This window comes from Sprattus sprattus (assembly GCF_963457725.1).
Source record: "Sprattus sprattus genome assembly, chromosome: 12".
NCBI lineage: Eukaryota > Metazoa > Chordata > Actinopteri > Clupeiformes > Clupeidae > Sprattus > Sprattus sprattus.
This window is the reverse complement of record NC_137910.1, coordinates 22,128,945-22,145,943: the sequence shown is the minus strand read 5'-3', so window position 1 is coordinate 22,145,943 and position 16,999 is coordinate 22,128,945. Positions and strand designations below refer to the sequence as shown.

At 40.7% G+C, this 16,999-nt stretch overlaps 1 protein-coding gene across 1 annotated transcript; it reads right to left on the bottom strand.

Annotated features, from left to right (window-relative positions):
* Positions 1-7,777: 7,777 nt before the first annotated feature.
* Positions 7,778-16,636, bottom strand: snx5 (sorting nexin 5). Its single transcript, XM_080849452.1, has 13 exons — positions 16,511-16,636; positions 15,069-15,173; positions 13,599-13,709; positions 13,211-13,332; positions 12,902-13,025; positions 12,341-12,436; positions 12,008-12,113; positions 11,837-11,912; positions 11,584-11,623; positions 11,392-11,478; positions 9,970-10,129; positions 9,639-9,724; positions 7,778-9,425 (listed from the first exon to the last, which is right to left on the bottom strand). Exons 1-13 carry the CDS (start codon positions 16,541-16,543, stop codon positions 9,375-9,377), a joined length of 1,197 nt encoding a protein of 398 aa, XP_080705578.1. The 5' UTR covers positions 16,544-16,636; the 3' UTR covers positions 7,778-9,374.
* Between the last annotated feature and the right edge of the window lie 363 nt (positions 16,637-16,999).

The window sequence follows — 16,999 nt, the reverse complement described above, 5'->3', positions numbered from 1 at the left end:
TCCAGCTCTGCTCTGGTTTACTTTGGCAAACGGAAAGGGCCTATTTTCTTGGGCCTTAAAGAACATTTCTGTTTACGTCCACCAGAACATTGCAAGTAAGCAATATGTTTCAATGAACCATATACCCGTCACCTTTATAATGTGATAATTTTATCAAGAGATTTGTGTCTTTTTTGGTAACAAATGAAACGTAAACACGCCATATTTAGATAAAGAAACATCTGAATCAACTAAATGAATACAGTACAAAAGCAGTCTACTATTTTTTACTTTTAAAAATTCAGAGTTCACAAGTAATCATGTTTGTGTGTTTGTGATGATTTGCCGTCACTACAGATGAGTATGTGCTCTGATTGACATGCCACCGAGCCTGGCTCTTTGCCGTGGCGGTCAGAGTGCATGTTTGGCACCCTGTAGACCCAGGTTCAGGTCCGGTTGGAGTGACTATGCCCTCCCTTCGCTACAGTGTTCCTGGCCTGGTTGTGAGTCAGTAATTCTGCGACAGGGTATGGCAGAGCACCCTAACTTTTACTGTACAGTCACCGTGTCAGATGGGATCAATGACTAATCAGACTCAGTTTCATTCCCTATAACTCTTAGGAGTACAGAAGGAATGTTCCAATTTCTACAATGATTTTAAAGCTGGAGTGTGTAGAATTTAGGGGGATATATTTGCAGAAATGGAATAAAGTATTAATAATTATGTGTTTTATTAGTGCAAACTTACCTGTAACAACAATAAGTTTTGTTTTCAGTCGCCTAGAATGAGCCCTTCATATCTATATAGGAGTGGGTCGTCTTCCACAGAGGCCACCATATTGCAAGATCAGCCCACAGCAGCTGAAAATTATTGTCAATAAAAATGTAATGTAACAAAACAACTTTGGAGCTCATGTCTTAACCTCACAATTTACAGTCCATGGAAGCTATGATCTACTGTATAGTTTACAGACTAAGGGTTAACTAATTAAAAACAATTCAGAAATCCCTCCCCCTTCTCACTGTGGCCCTTAGGGGGAAGAAGGACTGGACTCCCCTACCTGAATGGTTGGGTCTGGGTTCCCCCAACCTTTTGGAGGGGTCCAATTAACTTTTAATTGGACCAATTTAGTCCAATGGGCGGCCTTTTTTAAGGTGCACATCATTGTCTAGTGAGGGAAGGACAGACTGAACATGCTGGATGAAAGCTTGGAGAAGGTACTAGATGAAACCTGTAAGCACAGAGTGGTACCTTGTCTGTTTAAGGGCTTTAGTTTGTTCAGTTTGCGATTATATGTTTTCGGGTTATAAATTGCCCTGTTGTAAAAAAAAATATATAGCTATTTTTTAAGTAAGCCACTGTCATCTATGCCTTGTTTTCCTACCTGCAACCCCATTCCACCAGCCTACACTCCAAATCGCGGGGTGGCGGACTCGGGCCATTCTCGCAATCTATCTAAAGTAACCTCATCACATGACATATTTTGGCTACTCAATGCAGTCGTAGATGAGGACATCTTTCTGGAAGTAGCTACTGGCACCTGACATAGTACATTCCCCCACATGCTTGGAAAGAAAGGGGTGAGGGAGGGGTATTCAGTTGGTTGCAATCTGCAACCTCACTGCTAGATGCCACTAAATCCTCCACACTGCACCTTAAATGTGCGATGTATTTGAGGAGCTTAAAAATTGGACAATCGACAGTGGCTCAATATTGCCTTGTATTTAGGCTCTGAAAACGTCTTTATTAAACAACATTGAATAAGTGAAGTGTAGCCTACCCTTGAGAAACATCATTATAAATTGTACTAAATTGACCTTTGACAAATACAATCGTAAAATGGCACGAGGGGTGTTGTAAATCTTGATTTAAAATGTTCATGCAACAGAAACTGAATATTTAAAGGTTCAAGAAACAGATACTTGAGTTGCTATATGAGTGCTGTCATTCTCCATTGACATGAGAGGTCATCTGATCAATGACCCATATGAGGCCTATCTTCAGTGGCTCTGTCCCAAAGACTAAGGAAACCCTGACATCTATTTTGATTTTCTCATTTTCATTTCATAGTTTCATTTTCTTCAACAGCTGCATTCACATTACCCCCATGATGAAGTATGTCTAATTCACAGTGAGGGTGTAGTCCAACCCTAAGCCTTTAAAACACAGTACAGAGCCATGGATATATTTCTATATTTTGCTGTAGAAAGTCACCCATCCCACACTGCACACAGGAAATAGCTGGCCAAAATAATCATGAGTAACTAACTGTAGTGCTTGTGATATAAAAAAAACCCACCATGAGTAAACTTGTAAAGTGGGAAGTGTTCAGCGATGAACCTCACATGATCACAAATTCACGGAGGAATTCATTCATCTCAAAGCAAAGGTAGAGTCAGCCCTCCTGTGTCATATCCTGTTGGGAGGGATACAGCACTCAATGCTTTGGTCTGGAAGTCATTAGTGGGCTCTTTGAGCTCAGCCTAGAGGGCGCAGGCTTAGTTTTGAGACCAAGCTGAGTGGAATCAGAATATGATTGGATTCCATCTGCATGTTTGTTTTCATTGTGCCCAGTGGGTTTGTTTTAGCCTGCGTGTGTTTTCTGTAAAGTTAATAGTTGACTTTGGTTGCATGCCCTTTCACCGTGGTATTGCAGCTCTAGATTGTGGCCTTGGTTTAGATTATTGTGCAGATGCTTCGTATTTCTGCATGTGACATGATTTGTTTGTACATATTGACATAATGACACCCATAATGAATGATTAATCTCTCAAAGACATACTTCTCAAAAGCCAAAAAAGAGAATCTTTACCAACGTGACTTCTGTGGAACCAAAACATTCTCCCCCACAACCTCCCCCCCCCAACATCCAACTCCAACTTTCTTGACTCCTTGTCACCATCCTCACCCGATCAGCTTAAGTCCATGAAAGTATGGAGAGGCTGCTGTCAATTGGCAGCATGTCATTTTCTAGTCCGAGACCCAATCCCAAAGGCCCAGCACCTAAACCACCTGCTCCACCCCCACCTTCACTCAATGCAGAAGCACTACATTTTGCTGAGGTGTCTATTTATAAAAACTCTTGTTTCAAGTAAGGGCCATTTGTGCTCACATACACAGCTTTATTTGTCTCAGGCAGAAAGCGCTTGCTCAGAGAAAGTTATTCATGTTTTGTAATTGAAAGTATTTAGCATATCAACCTTTTAAACCCTCCATCTGATTGAATAATAACTATTTACAGGCCTCTAAAACACTGTGTTACAGATTTTGATTGTCTTATCACATCACGGGATTTGAACTTGCATATAGATAATCCAGAGAAGTTATGCTAAGAAACTTCAGCCTAACACATCATGTACAGGGTTATACACTGGAGTCTGTCATCATAAAGGGTCTTAATATCTCCACAACAGTAAAGGACTTATCTGATCATTTCTGTGTGTTCTTTGGAGTGTCTATGTCCCCACAAATATAAAGTTCTGCTTAGAAACTTCAGCCTAACACAGCATGTACAGGGTTAAACCCTGGACTCTGTCATCAGTAAAGGACTTACCTGATCATTTCTGTGTGTTCTTTTCCCACAGGTGCTCTTTTTTGAGCAGGCACTTTCAAGGACCTCAAGTTAACAGTCAGACTCAGTCAGATTTGCGAAAAGATTTAAATAAAAATAAATAACTAACTGTAAAACGTCTGAAATAGAGTGTAGGAAGACTGAAAGAAAATTATGCAAAATCAAACTGCAGATCCACCATGAAATCCATAAAATGAGAAGAGAGGCTTCGCACATATAATGCTGAAAAATGCAAAGCAAGACAGTTTGTTTTCTCTGACATCATCAGTAGAAATATAGATAATACTATCAGTGGAAATATAGATAATACTTGTGTGCTATTCCCAACTGTTGAGAGGGTAACCCCCTTCACAGTTGGCAAATCAGGCAGTAACATATCAATTACTAACAACTCAACATTTGGAATTACCAGCAAGGGGAACTTAACTTGATGTCATAATTTAGTTTCAATGAAACTGGAAAAAACACTACAGAATCAACACCTCTACGTGTTGCTTGGATACTTTGACTACCAACTTTTTTTCAAATCTGATAGCTGCAGACATGCTTACCATTGTACATGTATTGCTGCTGTCTGGCACATTCCCTTACCCCCTGAAAACAGCAGTTATAAATCCCCCACCCAAAAAGAATGATACTGTACAAATAATTACCGACCGATATCTAATCTACCATTTGTTGGCAAAAGAACTGAAAAAGTAGCCTACCCTTTGACACTGTTAATCATAACGTATTACTACAGAGACTTAGCCTGACGATGTCATGGGCGGAGTTCAGGCTGGTATCCAGGCTAACAGAGACTGGAACAGTGGGTTAGAACATTGAGTTGGATCATTGAGTTGGAACATTGGGTTGGATTTTCAGGCATGGTTTTCACATGTCTCAGATCATACTTATAAGACAGGACCTTCTTTGTTACCATTGGAAACTATACCTCAACACCAACATCCTTGACTTGTGGTATCCCCCAGGGGCCGATCTGAGGGCCTTTTTTATCCTTAATATGCTCCTGCTTGGATAATATGCTCCTGCTTAATATGCTCCTGCTTGGAAGAGTGCCCTTCTAGTTATGTATTTGAAATGGTTGTTTGTTATACTCCAAACCAGCTGATTCAGTTGTAAATGTGTCTCTACATGATTATTGTTGTTCCATTTTATATATGTGCTGTTCTAAATCTGAGGAGACAAAATGTAATGAAACCGGCAGTTCGAAGTCACTGCAACAGATGGAAATTACAATGAAAAAATCCACACTATTCCTTTAAATACAGGTCTAAATTAGATTAAAGGTTTGGGTTACATCTGAATCTACTGGTTTCACCCTGGTTCCAAAAAGTATGGGACTTACGCACGTTGTGGCAGATAGGGGGGGTTATTATGTGAGAGTGTTTGTGGTTGTCCTGCATAATTTCACAACACATACTTTTTTCAAAGTTTAAAAAAGAAATATGAAGAGTCTGACGAGGATAAAGAGACTCTACTGTACTGAGAAGGAGAGTAGAGTGGAAACCTGATGTCAAAATCCCGGATTTAGAGGTCTGTCTATATTTACGGACCACGTCAGCACAACGTTTGTTCATGAAGTCTTACCCCTTTCTCTTCACACGCACGCACGCACACACGCACACACGCACGCACACACACACACACACATAAACAATTTCAATACCATGTTTTTGTGTTTGAGATACGGTATGTGGAAATGTATCATAATGATTAGGGACAACCTGAAGCTGTGTACATATTTGTAATCAGGGTAGTCAAATCTTAACTTTTAGAAAAAAAACTATGAATCATTTTGCCTCCATTTATATTCAGTCTCCACATGATTAGTGCCAGTACTTGACTAGGTAAAAAGTGAGGTTGACCATAATCTATTTATTGTGTTTCAGATTTGAAATACAGAGTACATAGCATAACATCAAGTGTTTTAGTTGTCTCAGATTGCATGTAACTTGCCCAGGTGAAATCACATACAGTACATATCTGACCTAAGACCCTGATAGAGCAGAGAAATGATAACTTCAAAGCACAGTATCCCAAGTTCATCCATATACACTAGATACTCCCAGCGTCTACAACTATAGAAAAGAATGAAGAGTTATGCTCAACCTGGATGTCTCAGGGGTAATGCAGCATCAGCCTTCCATGCGGAAAAGTAGCTTTGTGTCCAAGATGTAAGTGAGGAAGTTAGAGGAAGGTGCAATGTGTGTCTTAGTGATGAAAATCCCCTGGAGTTATCTGACATTTCCTGTCGGCTCACCTACTCGGTCACGGCCCAACCTATCCCACATTAGAAGCCATGACCGCTAATGCTTTCAACAGACACACGTGCACATGCCTGTGCACAAACAACACACACATGGCCTCATAATCTGCTCATTGTAAAGAAAATAAAGTCCCCTTATCAGAATCATGGTCAAAGAGATGTCCTTCCCCCTTTTAGAGCCCCCATTCAGAAGAGGCTACTTTTATATTGTAGCAAAAGGATGGAGATGAAAAAACAGATTTAAATAAAGAGTATAATAAGGGTTACAGAGTATTTATTAAAGGGTAAGAAGAGGCTCCTATTTTATCATAGCAAAAAGATTAACAAACTGATTTAAATATATAGTATATAGTAAAGTATAAATTATGCCACAACGGCACAAGTAGCTCATGTGCTGGGTGGACACATCCATGTGTTCTTTTTTCTGACAATTAAAAATCAAGAGACCAATGAGATGCGGGACATTGTCTTAGTATGCGGGATGTCCAGTGGATGCTGGACAGAGGGTGAAAATGCTGTGCAGCAAAGTGGGACACCTGGTTACCCTAGTTTAATCACACACACAAAGTTGCATAAGTGAACAGGGCAGAACTGCCACAAAAAAAATATCAAATACTGTATGAAGAAGGGCAATGACATTTTGGTAATGAAAAGCAACCGAATGCTCCCATAAATGAAAGAGTAGGGACTTAGGCGAAATATCAACAGGTTGGTTGTTGGAAAGTAACAGGACTGTGGCACAGACAGTTTTCTCTCTCCAAAGCAATGAGAGGATTTCCTGTTCTCCATGGCAACCATCTTCCCTTTCCAGCATAAACACAGGCACACAAACTCGCATATGACAACTAAGCTGCTTTGTGTGCGTTTCAGTGGAAGGCCTCTGGGCCGCGAGTGGAATGCGGTGGATCGCTGTACTGTACACAGCTGCAACATATTGCATAAACAAAATAGCTAGATTTGGACTCTCATGTACAGTAGGTGGAGCAAATCCACCCTCCATAAAGGATAGCACTTCTTCAACAACAAATACAAACTATTTACAAAGTAATTAATCTGTTTCAGATTGATTAAGCTGTCTGGAATGTGTAGAACAAAGTGCAAATTAAGTAGACTTTTATGTCTGAACTGATATCTTGAACATGTGTATACAAATTTGATCATTTTCTATACATATATAGTACAGGGATACTGATTTTATCTCCATTAAAATGTAAGCTAAAAACTCCTTGACATTTAGTTGTACATCGCCCATGTTGCAAACTTTAATACGTTTTTGAGGATATCCAGGACTGACAAGTTGAAAGTGAAATCAGTGACGTCCATTCCATTCTCAAATTCAGGAATTCTCATGAGTTCAGTCCCGAAATAGGCCGCCACCGAACAAAGCCAACGCTTGGATGAGTGTTAAAGCTCGGTACGTCCAACCAAGTCCAAGTCCAGATGCCTTGCAGCCCCCGTACACCCACCCACACAAGAATTTTTCGCATGCTGCTAACGTCATGTGGAATAACCACTGAGGGAAAAACCGGCGAGAAGGAAGCTCTGCGAGTCGCACATACAACTCGGCTCTCTGACGACGGGCACTGCCACCTTCTGTTGCATTAAGTTAACGTCAGTAAAAGAATGAACTTTAAAAAAAAGCAAAACCAAAGCTTACGCGACAACGAACACCTAGAAAACTTATAGATAACACACACACACACCTATCCATTTGAAATAGGTATCCGCCCTTGTCATTGTACGCTATAGAGGGTGTGAAATCATTACTGCGGGCAGCATAATTAGTCAGAAAGAAAACAACAATGTGAGGCAGTAGGAATCTTTTAATATAATTATTGCAAGTAGTGTCTCGCTGGATTTCTCTTAGAAAAGAAAGGAACCCATGTGAAAACATATCTGCATTCCATTACAAATACATTCAATTATCAAAAACTTTTTGACTTTTCAACTACTAGGCCTGGCCATGATTGCATTATTGCTTAGTGGTTCATGTATAAACTGCTTTTTTTTTGTCATCAAAAAAATCTTCTGTCATATCACAATATAAACTCTTTTGGTCCTCTATTGACATTTTCAAGCAATTGGTCTTCATAAGACAAACGTTTGCATCAGTAACAATACTATTAAAACAAAGCAAAGTCTTAATTTTAGTCCTGTAAAAAGAAAGGCAAGTAGAGCATTACAATGACAAGCAAAGGATACACAAGTTATCACAGGGGGCAAGCAGAACATAGTTAGTATACATATAAGAACGTGTGTGAGCACGTGTAAGGGTTGGGTTCAGATGTCACACTCTGCCATCACTGTCTTCCCTTTGAAGAGTAGTAAAGAGGCACATGGCTCACCAAACCACATCTAATTATAAGTGCAGGGACTTTAACCAGAGAATGCAGCGCAGTGGAATGAAGCGTGCTTTTGTCGTTTACTTGTGAAAGAACTGATGCTTTTTCAGTGTGTGCCGAAACTAGGATAGTAGGACGGAAAAAATAGAGAGGGACTGATTTTGCATGATTCACCACCACACAACTCATCGACTCGACTGCTGGAAAACCATCTGTGGCTGACTGGGCCAATCATCTTCCTGAAAGGGATATGCTTTCAGCAGGCTGCTTTTGGGATAAAAATGACAGCAGATCTCAGGAATAGCCACTGACAAGGAGTGTGACCATAATTCCAGGTCAGCATTCCTGTGGTCCAGATCTTCAGTCTGTGTGATGGATGGTTTTGAAAGATCATTTTTAGCATGGTTAAGCCAAACCCAGCTGCAATCATACACTATTGGTTAGGACAAGAAACCTTATTTTAGGCACAAATGTCTGAGAATCAATCCCCCCACCCCCTTCTACAATTGTGCTTTAACAGTTATAAAACTTCTCTTTAACTTGTTCAGGCATATTATACTCTTTGAAACAGCAGCAGTTGGCCTGCTGCCTCTTGGTGACACATTGTCTTGTCATGGAAAAGACAATCAGCCAGGAAAAGGCATAAAGATCAGCAAGTGCATTGCGTTAAAAACTACATCTCAGACTCGTTCAGGCCAGGTGGTCTGAAGAGAAGGGCTGAATGGTGGATTGTTTGGCAGGTTGTCTCCGCAAACTTCTAAACTCGCACTGTGCGAGCTGAGATAAGGGAGAGGTTTTAGATATAAATGATCATTCCACATGACGGCGTTCTAATGCATAAATATGCCAACAAATTAAGGCATTGGAGGGGGACTGCAGAATAAGGGATAGTATGCAATTGAAACAGATAAAAAGAAAATCAAGTCTTTAAATTGCCGTCAGGTTTTGAAGGGAATTTTGCATCCCATGCACAGTCGTGCACCAAGAGACACCCAAGACAAGTCAAAGCAGGAGGGAGTACAACAGGAGGATCATGGAGGGTTTGGGGTAAGCGGGTCTGTAAACATACAGGCAGCCACGTTGGTTGCTCTTGTGCAGGTTGACTAAGTGGTTTCTTTTTAACCCTTCAGAAGGAGAAAAAAATGGCCCACATTCCCTTCAAACAAGGTTGGTCAAGGTAGTCAAGCGAGGCAGGTGACCAAAGCCTGACGATCAGTTGCTGTTGAGCATGTCAATACATCCCTGGAGCAGAGACACATTATTCTGTTGGGACAGAGAGAGAATGATGTTAAAACAAGGACACCTAAACCTTAACACATATCACTAGGTAAACAAAAGACTTCCATAGAGACTAGATAGAACGAGAGAGAGAGAGATAAAGAGAGAGAGAGAGAGACAGAGCCATGGATACTTCTACTACTAAATCTAACTGTACACACATCCTCCACATCAACAGACTCTAGTGTGGGCACTGACCTTGGCATGTTTTATCTCAAGCTCCGCCATCTCAATCAAGTTCTTGCGAAAGGCCACCACCCTTCTGCCCTTGAAGCTCGTCAGTTCTGAAAAGAAAGAGTTTACACAAGGTCATGACACCACTTATGTCAAGGTCATGTGGCCCTCACTACTCTTCCAGTTGCTTTAAGATGAAATTATACCTATGTCTACAGAAAATGTGGATGATTGCCTGCTACATGTTTCAAGCGCTCATGTGTAAATGGACACACACACACACACACACACACACACACACACACACACACACACACACACACACACACACAGAGAGACACACACAGACACACACCCTTCTTGCATGATTCAGAGAGTTTGTCAAACTTCTGCAGGCACTGTTGCTGGTGCTCTTCTGCCTGTGCTATGTCTTTGCTCTTCAGCCGAGCCTTGTCCAGGGCCTTGTTGGAGTTCTCGTAGTTGGCCAGGGCTCGTGCACGTCTGTACAGCAGGTCCTGTGGAAGGGGACATCGTGATGAACTACCAGTCATGAGGTGGTGTTTGAGCAGTGTGCCTCATAAACCTGAAGCTTCCCCTGTGTGCTGAGCTTAGAATTAGTCGGAACAGAATGGATATACTGTATGTTATTTTCCTCTGTTTACAGAACCTTCTTCTTTGCTGGGGATTACTAGATGGCACTGATGGTAATTTTTTTAGTACCAAAAGATTGTTGAGGACTCAGTCTGAGATATGATCAGTCAGGAAACAGGTTTAGTCTTGAACAGTGATGCGCATCAAAGGAGAGAGAAAGAGGTTTCACACAAAAGCTTTACCTATGTCTCTTCTAGTCAGCCATTGTAACATTTCAGTTCTTATGTCCTCTGAGTATAAGGGGTGTCACCCCATAGCCCCATCCCTCCATGAATATGTATCAAACTACTACCTCCGAGACAGGAAAATTCTGCAACATTCGTCAAGCAGGGAAAATTGGTTAAGAGATCCAGCTGTGAGCAAATGTCACAGAGGCCTGTATTCATGAAGTCAAGGGTTATCAAACACACTTTGATATGACCAAGAGAAGGGAAGAGGTGGGAACACTCATTCACACCTCTCTCAGGTCAATCCTTCTAATAGTATATTCAACCAGAAATGCTTACATTTTAGCCTTAGTCCAATTAAAAGCAACAAATACAAAATAAATATAAGATTCATTGGATTATTAAATATTGTCAATCATTATTAACTCTGATCCATTCATTCTGATTTTTCAACTCTTTCAGCACATGAACACATAGTATGCCCTTTATTTGACAGTCATTGTACCACGGCAAATCAATGTAAACAGGTGAATGCCATCCTCACTGTTTAATTCACTCCCTATTCCAGGTTTGACACAGAGCTTCCTACTTCATTGGGGACCTCAATGTCTCTGATTGCTATGGATATTAGAAAGCACACAAATCCATCTTCTTTTTTTTTTTTTAAACCATTAGGAAACAACTGAATTTCTATTTTGATCGAACTTCCTGTTCTGGGTTTGACATAGAATAAAAAGCGCCATTGGCAACAAAAATGTCCATTCTACTGTTTCTATGGGGCCAAGTCCTGTGCACGATATAGAAAATGTTCTTACATCAATTTCCTTGAAGCAGTAGCACTAAGAACAGATTGCACAGAAGGTGCCATATAAATACAACTGAATTTAATTTAATTGAGATTGCACAGAAGGGTTCACTGTTCAGAGTTGCAATACAACAGTTGTGGAAGTATAGCTCACCTTGGCTGCCTGGATGTCCCTCATGTAATACCTGAGCAGCTCGGTGAGCTTCAGCTCCTGGTCTGACGCAACTCTGCCCTCCACTTTCTACCAATCAAGAGCAAACACATTAACCAAAGACATGCTTGACAACACAAACATATAATTAGAAACTGTAGGACAGCGAAACACATGCAAGGCTACAGCCGTTACCCTGAGCTTCTCCAAAAGGTCGGCAAACTTCTCCAGATGGCTGCAAGAGCAAACAGAAACGGTTACATTATACAGATATAAACATTCGCTTAACTGACTATTTTAAAGTTCAAACACATGATATTTAAGGCTAGATCTTGGTCTCTAATCTTAGCACATTTGCACCCATATGCAACCAGTGAAAATGGAATATGAGCATAAAAACGCTTGAACACAAGATTTTTGTATGTTGGTCAGAGGTCAATGCACTTACACTTTCAGGGCAGTGTTATCTTCTGCACACATGCTGTTCAAAGTCGCAGAGACATGAATGTAGTCATCAGCTACATCTGAAAGCACAGATGAGAACAGTTACTGCATTTACTTCTCTCAGCACAAGATGGTTTCATAACATGGGTGAAGTCTGGTTTTAAAATGGGCATACTTTTATGAGACCGAGTCATTTTTTCCGCCTTGGCAGTGGAGTCCTTGATCTTACTGTAATAATCAAGCAGGAAAGTTTTCTCCTGCTCAAAGAAGTCGTCCACTTCCTAAACCATAAAAGACATCACACCATAAGACCAGTGTCCCAATCATGCCTTTGAGGCTTGTTATCTTAAACACTACCATAAGTGTGCACAGACAGACACGACAGACACGACACACACAGAGAGACAGACAGACACAGAGACAGACAGACAGACAGACAAGACAGACACACACACATATATATATATAAAAACGGTATTGGTAGACAACACAAAAAGACAAGACCAACCTTAATCCCTGAGATGATGACCTCATCAGCAGTTTTCACCATGTTCTTGAAAAAACCACCAAACATCTCCTTGGCATTTTTTCTTCGCACACTGAGCTGTAGGACCAAGGACATGTTACAACCAAACCAGACAATCATGGTACAAGTTTATACCAATCTGGTAAACACTCCAGACTGCGCTGAATCAAAGTAGCTGTGCGTATAAATAGCTCAATGTTTTGGAAATTTCTTTGGCTGATTTCATGCAGACTGCAAGTCACGTCCTCATTCGGAAAGGGCTGACGGATCCGATTTTTTTTATGGTTGTCAATGACTATTTGAGCTGAACTAAGCAGGATGTGGCTGTCATAAGTCATTGTTCTCTTGTGTGTCCTCTTACTCCTTTTAAAAGGAAGTCCAAGCGCCATTCCCACCCCCTGACACTTCCTCACCTTTCCAAATGACCCATCTATTGCCCCACAACCTGCTTGCTCAGCAAATCACAGCAGAGGAAGTAAGCTGCGAGCCGCATGTGCATGCTCCGCATTTCCTGGCTAAGAAGCATTTCAGATCAAGACTCACATCCTGGTCGTACTCCAGGAATATCTGGAAGTTTCTGTCCTTGCTGAAGACTGGGTGGGAAGAGAGCCTCTGCAGGAAGACTTCGTGCACCTGGACAGTCTTCTTAAACACAGCCAGGTACTCCCTGGAAGGAAATACAGGCAATCCAAAAAGTTGGTTACATTTCTTGCTGTGACTCTAAACAATTCAGAATAAAATGGAATAAAAGAGAGACAGTTTAGTACTGTGACATTATGCAACTAAGCTACAAAGTTTTTATTGTCTCAATATATGTATGCTACCAATTTTTTTGTTTTAGTTTTAACGTACGCCTCAAGCTCCTGCTTCATCTTTGTGTACTCCTCCTTGGTCATGGTGGCCTCCCCATCACCGAGTTTATGCATCTTCTCTCTAGGACTCTCAAAGTCTGGCTTTGGGGGTGCGGGAGGGATCTAAGGGGACAGAAATACCATTAACACATTGGTAAAAGAGCACAGTTTACGTTAAAAGCTTAGGTCTGTAACAAGCCATGCCGCATGGCATATCCACTATAGTGACATTCAAACTGTTAAGATGGGCACACCTCAGTTCTCTAGTGCTGCACTTCAAAACTTTTGAAAAGAAACCCGAGGATGCACATATAATTTGTCAGGTATGGCATCTCCAGTCCGTTACAAAGAGTGTCCACATTTGGCATATTTCTCCTCCAGAAACTTACGATGAGACCAGCATAATCCTCCGTCTCAACCAACGTGTCATGTAGCCATATGAAGTCTTCGTGCTGGCGTGACACAGAGAAATCTGGCTTCTGAAAGGAACTGAGTGTGGTCTAAGGGAAGATAACCACATCCAGTCACAGTCAATGAAACAAAATAACATTGCTTTGAGGCACCACACGCATACAGAATCATGGGTCTATGGCATGTTTGTGTCATTCCACGTCTCACAAACAGTCACTTATCCAACACATATACAATTACAGCCTAACAGCTATTCAGATTTGCCCAGTGAATCATATGTTGATGAGATAAACCACAGTCATTAAATGAGAATGTGATAGTTAATAAAAAACATTGGGAGATATACATGTTACTACTACCACTGCAAGTACGGAACTGCCTCTCTCAGACACCAATAATCCATAATATCCATAGTATGAACGCTTGACTATGTTTCACACAGTATGGACCATATAGCTTCACTATGCTTCATCAAGTGTACTTTATAATGCTTCACTATGGTTCATCAAGTTTGCTTCATAAGGCTTCACCTAGCTTCATCAAGTTTGATTCATAAGGCTTCACCTAGCTTCATCAAGTTTACTTCATAAGGCTTCACTATGCTTCATCAGTGTACTTCATAATGCTTCATCAGTGTACTTCATAATGCTTCATCAAGTGTACTTCATAAGGCTTCACTATGCTTCATCAAGTGTGCTTCATAAGGCTTCATCAGTGTACTTCATAATGCTTCATCAAGTGTACTTCATAATGCTTCATCAAGTGTACTTCATAAGGCTTCACTATGCTTCATCAAGTGTGCTTCATAAGGCTTCATCAAGTGTACTTCATAAGGCTTCACTATGCTTCATCAAGTGTGCTTCATAAGGCTTCACTATGCTTCATCAAGTGTGCTTCGTAAGGCTTCACTATGCTTCATCAGTGTACTTCATAATGCTTCATCAAGTGTACTTCATAAGGCTTCACTATGCTTCATCAAGTGTGCTTCATAAGGCTTCACTATGCTTCATCAAGTGTGCTTCGTAAGGCTTCACTATGCTTCATCAAGTGCGCTTCATAAGGCTTCACTATGCTTAATAAAGTGTGCTTCACTATGCTTTATCAAGTGCGCTTCATAAGGCTTCACTATGCTTCACGCAGTATGCTTCATAATGCTTCCCTATGATTCAAACAGTATGCTTTATATTGCTTTGCAAAGCATGCTTCATAATGCTTCCCTATGCTTCACAGAGTATGCTTTATATTGCTTCATTGTGCTTCGCACAGTATGCTTCATATAGCTTCACTGTGTAACTGCTATATTACTTTTACAGTAATAGGTAACACTCACAATGTATAAACGCCCAAACTCCATTCCAGTGAGACACACAAAACACTCATTGTGTGTCACTGCCATACAGCCATATACCCTGTAGCCAATGTGCACTTTGTGTAACCGTCTACTGTACCTTGGTGTGGACAGTGAACTTGACCTTGTCTCGCTCACAAAGGGCATCCGGAATGTCAATGAGAAGGGAGGAATCATTGTTCAGGTCCACTGACACAGAGCGGAGCTGGAGGAGAAAAGAAGAGAAATAGTTTCTGGACCATCTTCACTACCTTCAGCACGCGCGCGCACGCACACACACACACACACACACACACACACACACACACACACACGCACACACGCACACACACACACACACACTATCCCACTTGTTCCAATGCAAACTGATCAGGGTTAAGACTACCTAAAGTCTCCTGTAATTCTCAGTTCTGAACTCACTGACCCTCTGAAGCACTTTTTTTCTTTCCGTTTTGTTACTCAGACGGGACAAACTAAATGCTGTGTGCAGGAAGAATTTCGACGTATTGGCCTTGGCCGACATACCCGAGATGAAGCTTTATTTCATAAATTCCAGATGTCTCAGCCAGACCATGGCCCAACACTATACCTGTTCCAGTTTTCACCCTTTACTTCATTGGCGATTTACATTGCTAAATCTTTCACTTCAAATGGCTTAAATAAAAAGCCACAATGTCTGAAAATAACAACTCCAATGAATTGCCATTTTCTCTTTCATTTCAACTGATTTATTTTCAGCTTACACTACTACAAAGCAATACTGCAATGTCAGCTGAAACCTACTTTCTGGTGAAACAGAGACTTCCAACTGAAAAATCCGCAGGAAACTAGCTTGATTTATTCAGACTATTCTTATAGAGTAGCTAAGCTTTAGAATCCTAAAAATGATATTCACTCATATCTAGTAACTTTCCGATGATCAGAAGCTACCATTCACAACCCAATATTCCATTCTGGATAACAACAAGTAATTTACTGCACATATTTTACCAATGGTGAGATACAGTAAATTATTAGCCAGCAATTATTTCTCAGAATTGAGCTGCAATGATGTGGAGGAAAATTGGCACTTTTCAAGGAATTATGATATGAAAGAAAGTTACTGTTTCTGTATGTAAAAGTAACGTTATAGATTAATGCCAGCTAAATTGCCGATGTTGGGACAACCTCTTATTGATTTCTCAATAAGGAATAAACAGAACATTACAAATAAAGCTGCTTACTTTATTTAGCATGCTAGCCACCTAATCTGATAAGCACAACAGGTGTTGCCATTAATGTCCTTCTTACTTGACAATTTTTGACACTCGCTAAGTAGCTAGCTACCTAACAAATAATAAGTTAGCAAGCTAGCTAGTCATCTGGCTAACAAATGTAGCTTTGCAGTCAGATCTTAATTCCAACCGATTAGCTATGCTAGCTAGCTAGCAAACGTTGTAAAGCTAGCTAGCTCCATAACCCAATGCTGAGTTAAAGGGGTTATCAAAACTAGTCAATATCTCAATCCAACAAGATATCTTAGACAAGTAGCTAGTAAATTACCTTCTCTTTATCATTTTCTCTAGATGATGTCATGGTGAAAAAGTTGTTCTTCTAAGGTACTTCCTCGAAAGGTTTCAGATACAATTTTTACAATTCCACTGTCCATCCACCAGCGCCTACGTTTTCATCCCTATCAACCTTTCCGTCGGCCAATTTGTTTTAACCAGACGTTGTCCGCCGCTGACTTCGATTGGACAGAAGTCTATCAAAACCCATGTGATTACACTACTGGAATGCCAGTCAAGCCGTTCTGGTCACCTCCCATGAGGAAGTCACAGTAACAAGTTAGCTACAAGTCCGGACAGGCAACTAAGTATTAGAAATAACATTTGTTTTTTTTCAAATGGGGTTTTAATAATTATGTATCCATTTATACGGTTTTTATTGGACAGCTTTTCAATTTTCTTCCAGAAAAGTTGCAATCAGGCCTAGAACAATGTGATAACACCCACAAATCTTTATTATTCCTAGGTCTTTGAGAGCTCTGTA

Excerpts from the sequence above, each read along its gene's own strand:
- snx5 (XM_080849452.1), bottom strand. The coding sequence starts at position 16,543 with ATGACATCATCTAGAGAAAATGATAAAGAGAAG. Across the intron at positions 15,174-16,510 it reads GAGAAAATGATAAAGAGAAG|CTCCGCTCTGTGTCAGTGGA; the intron begins GTAATTTACTAG and ends TTTCTCCTCCAG. Across the intron at positions 12,437-12,901 it reads TCCTGGAGTACGACCAGGAT|CTCAGTGTGCGAAGAAAAAA; the intron begins GTGAGTCTTGAT and ends TTGGTCCTACAG.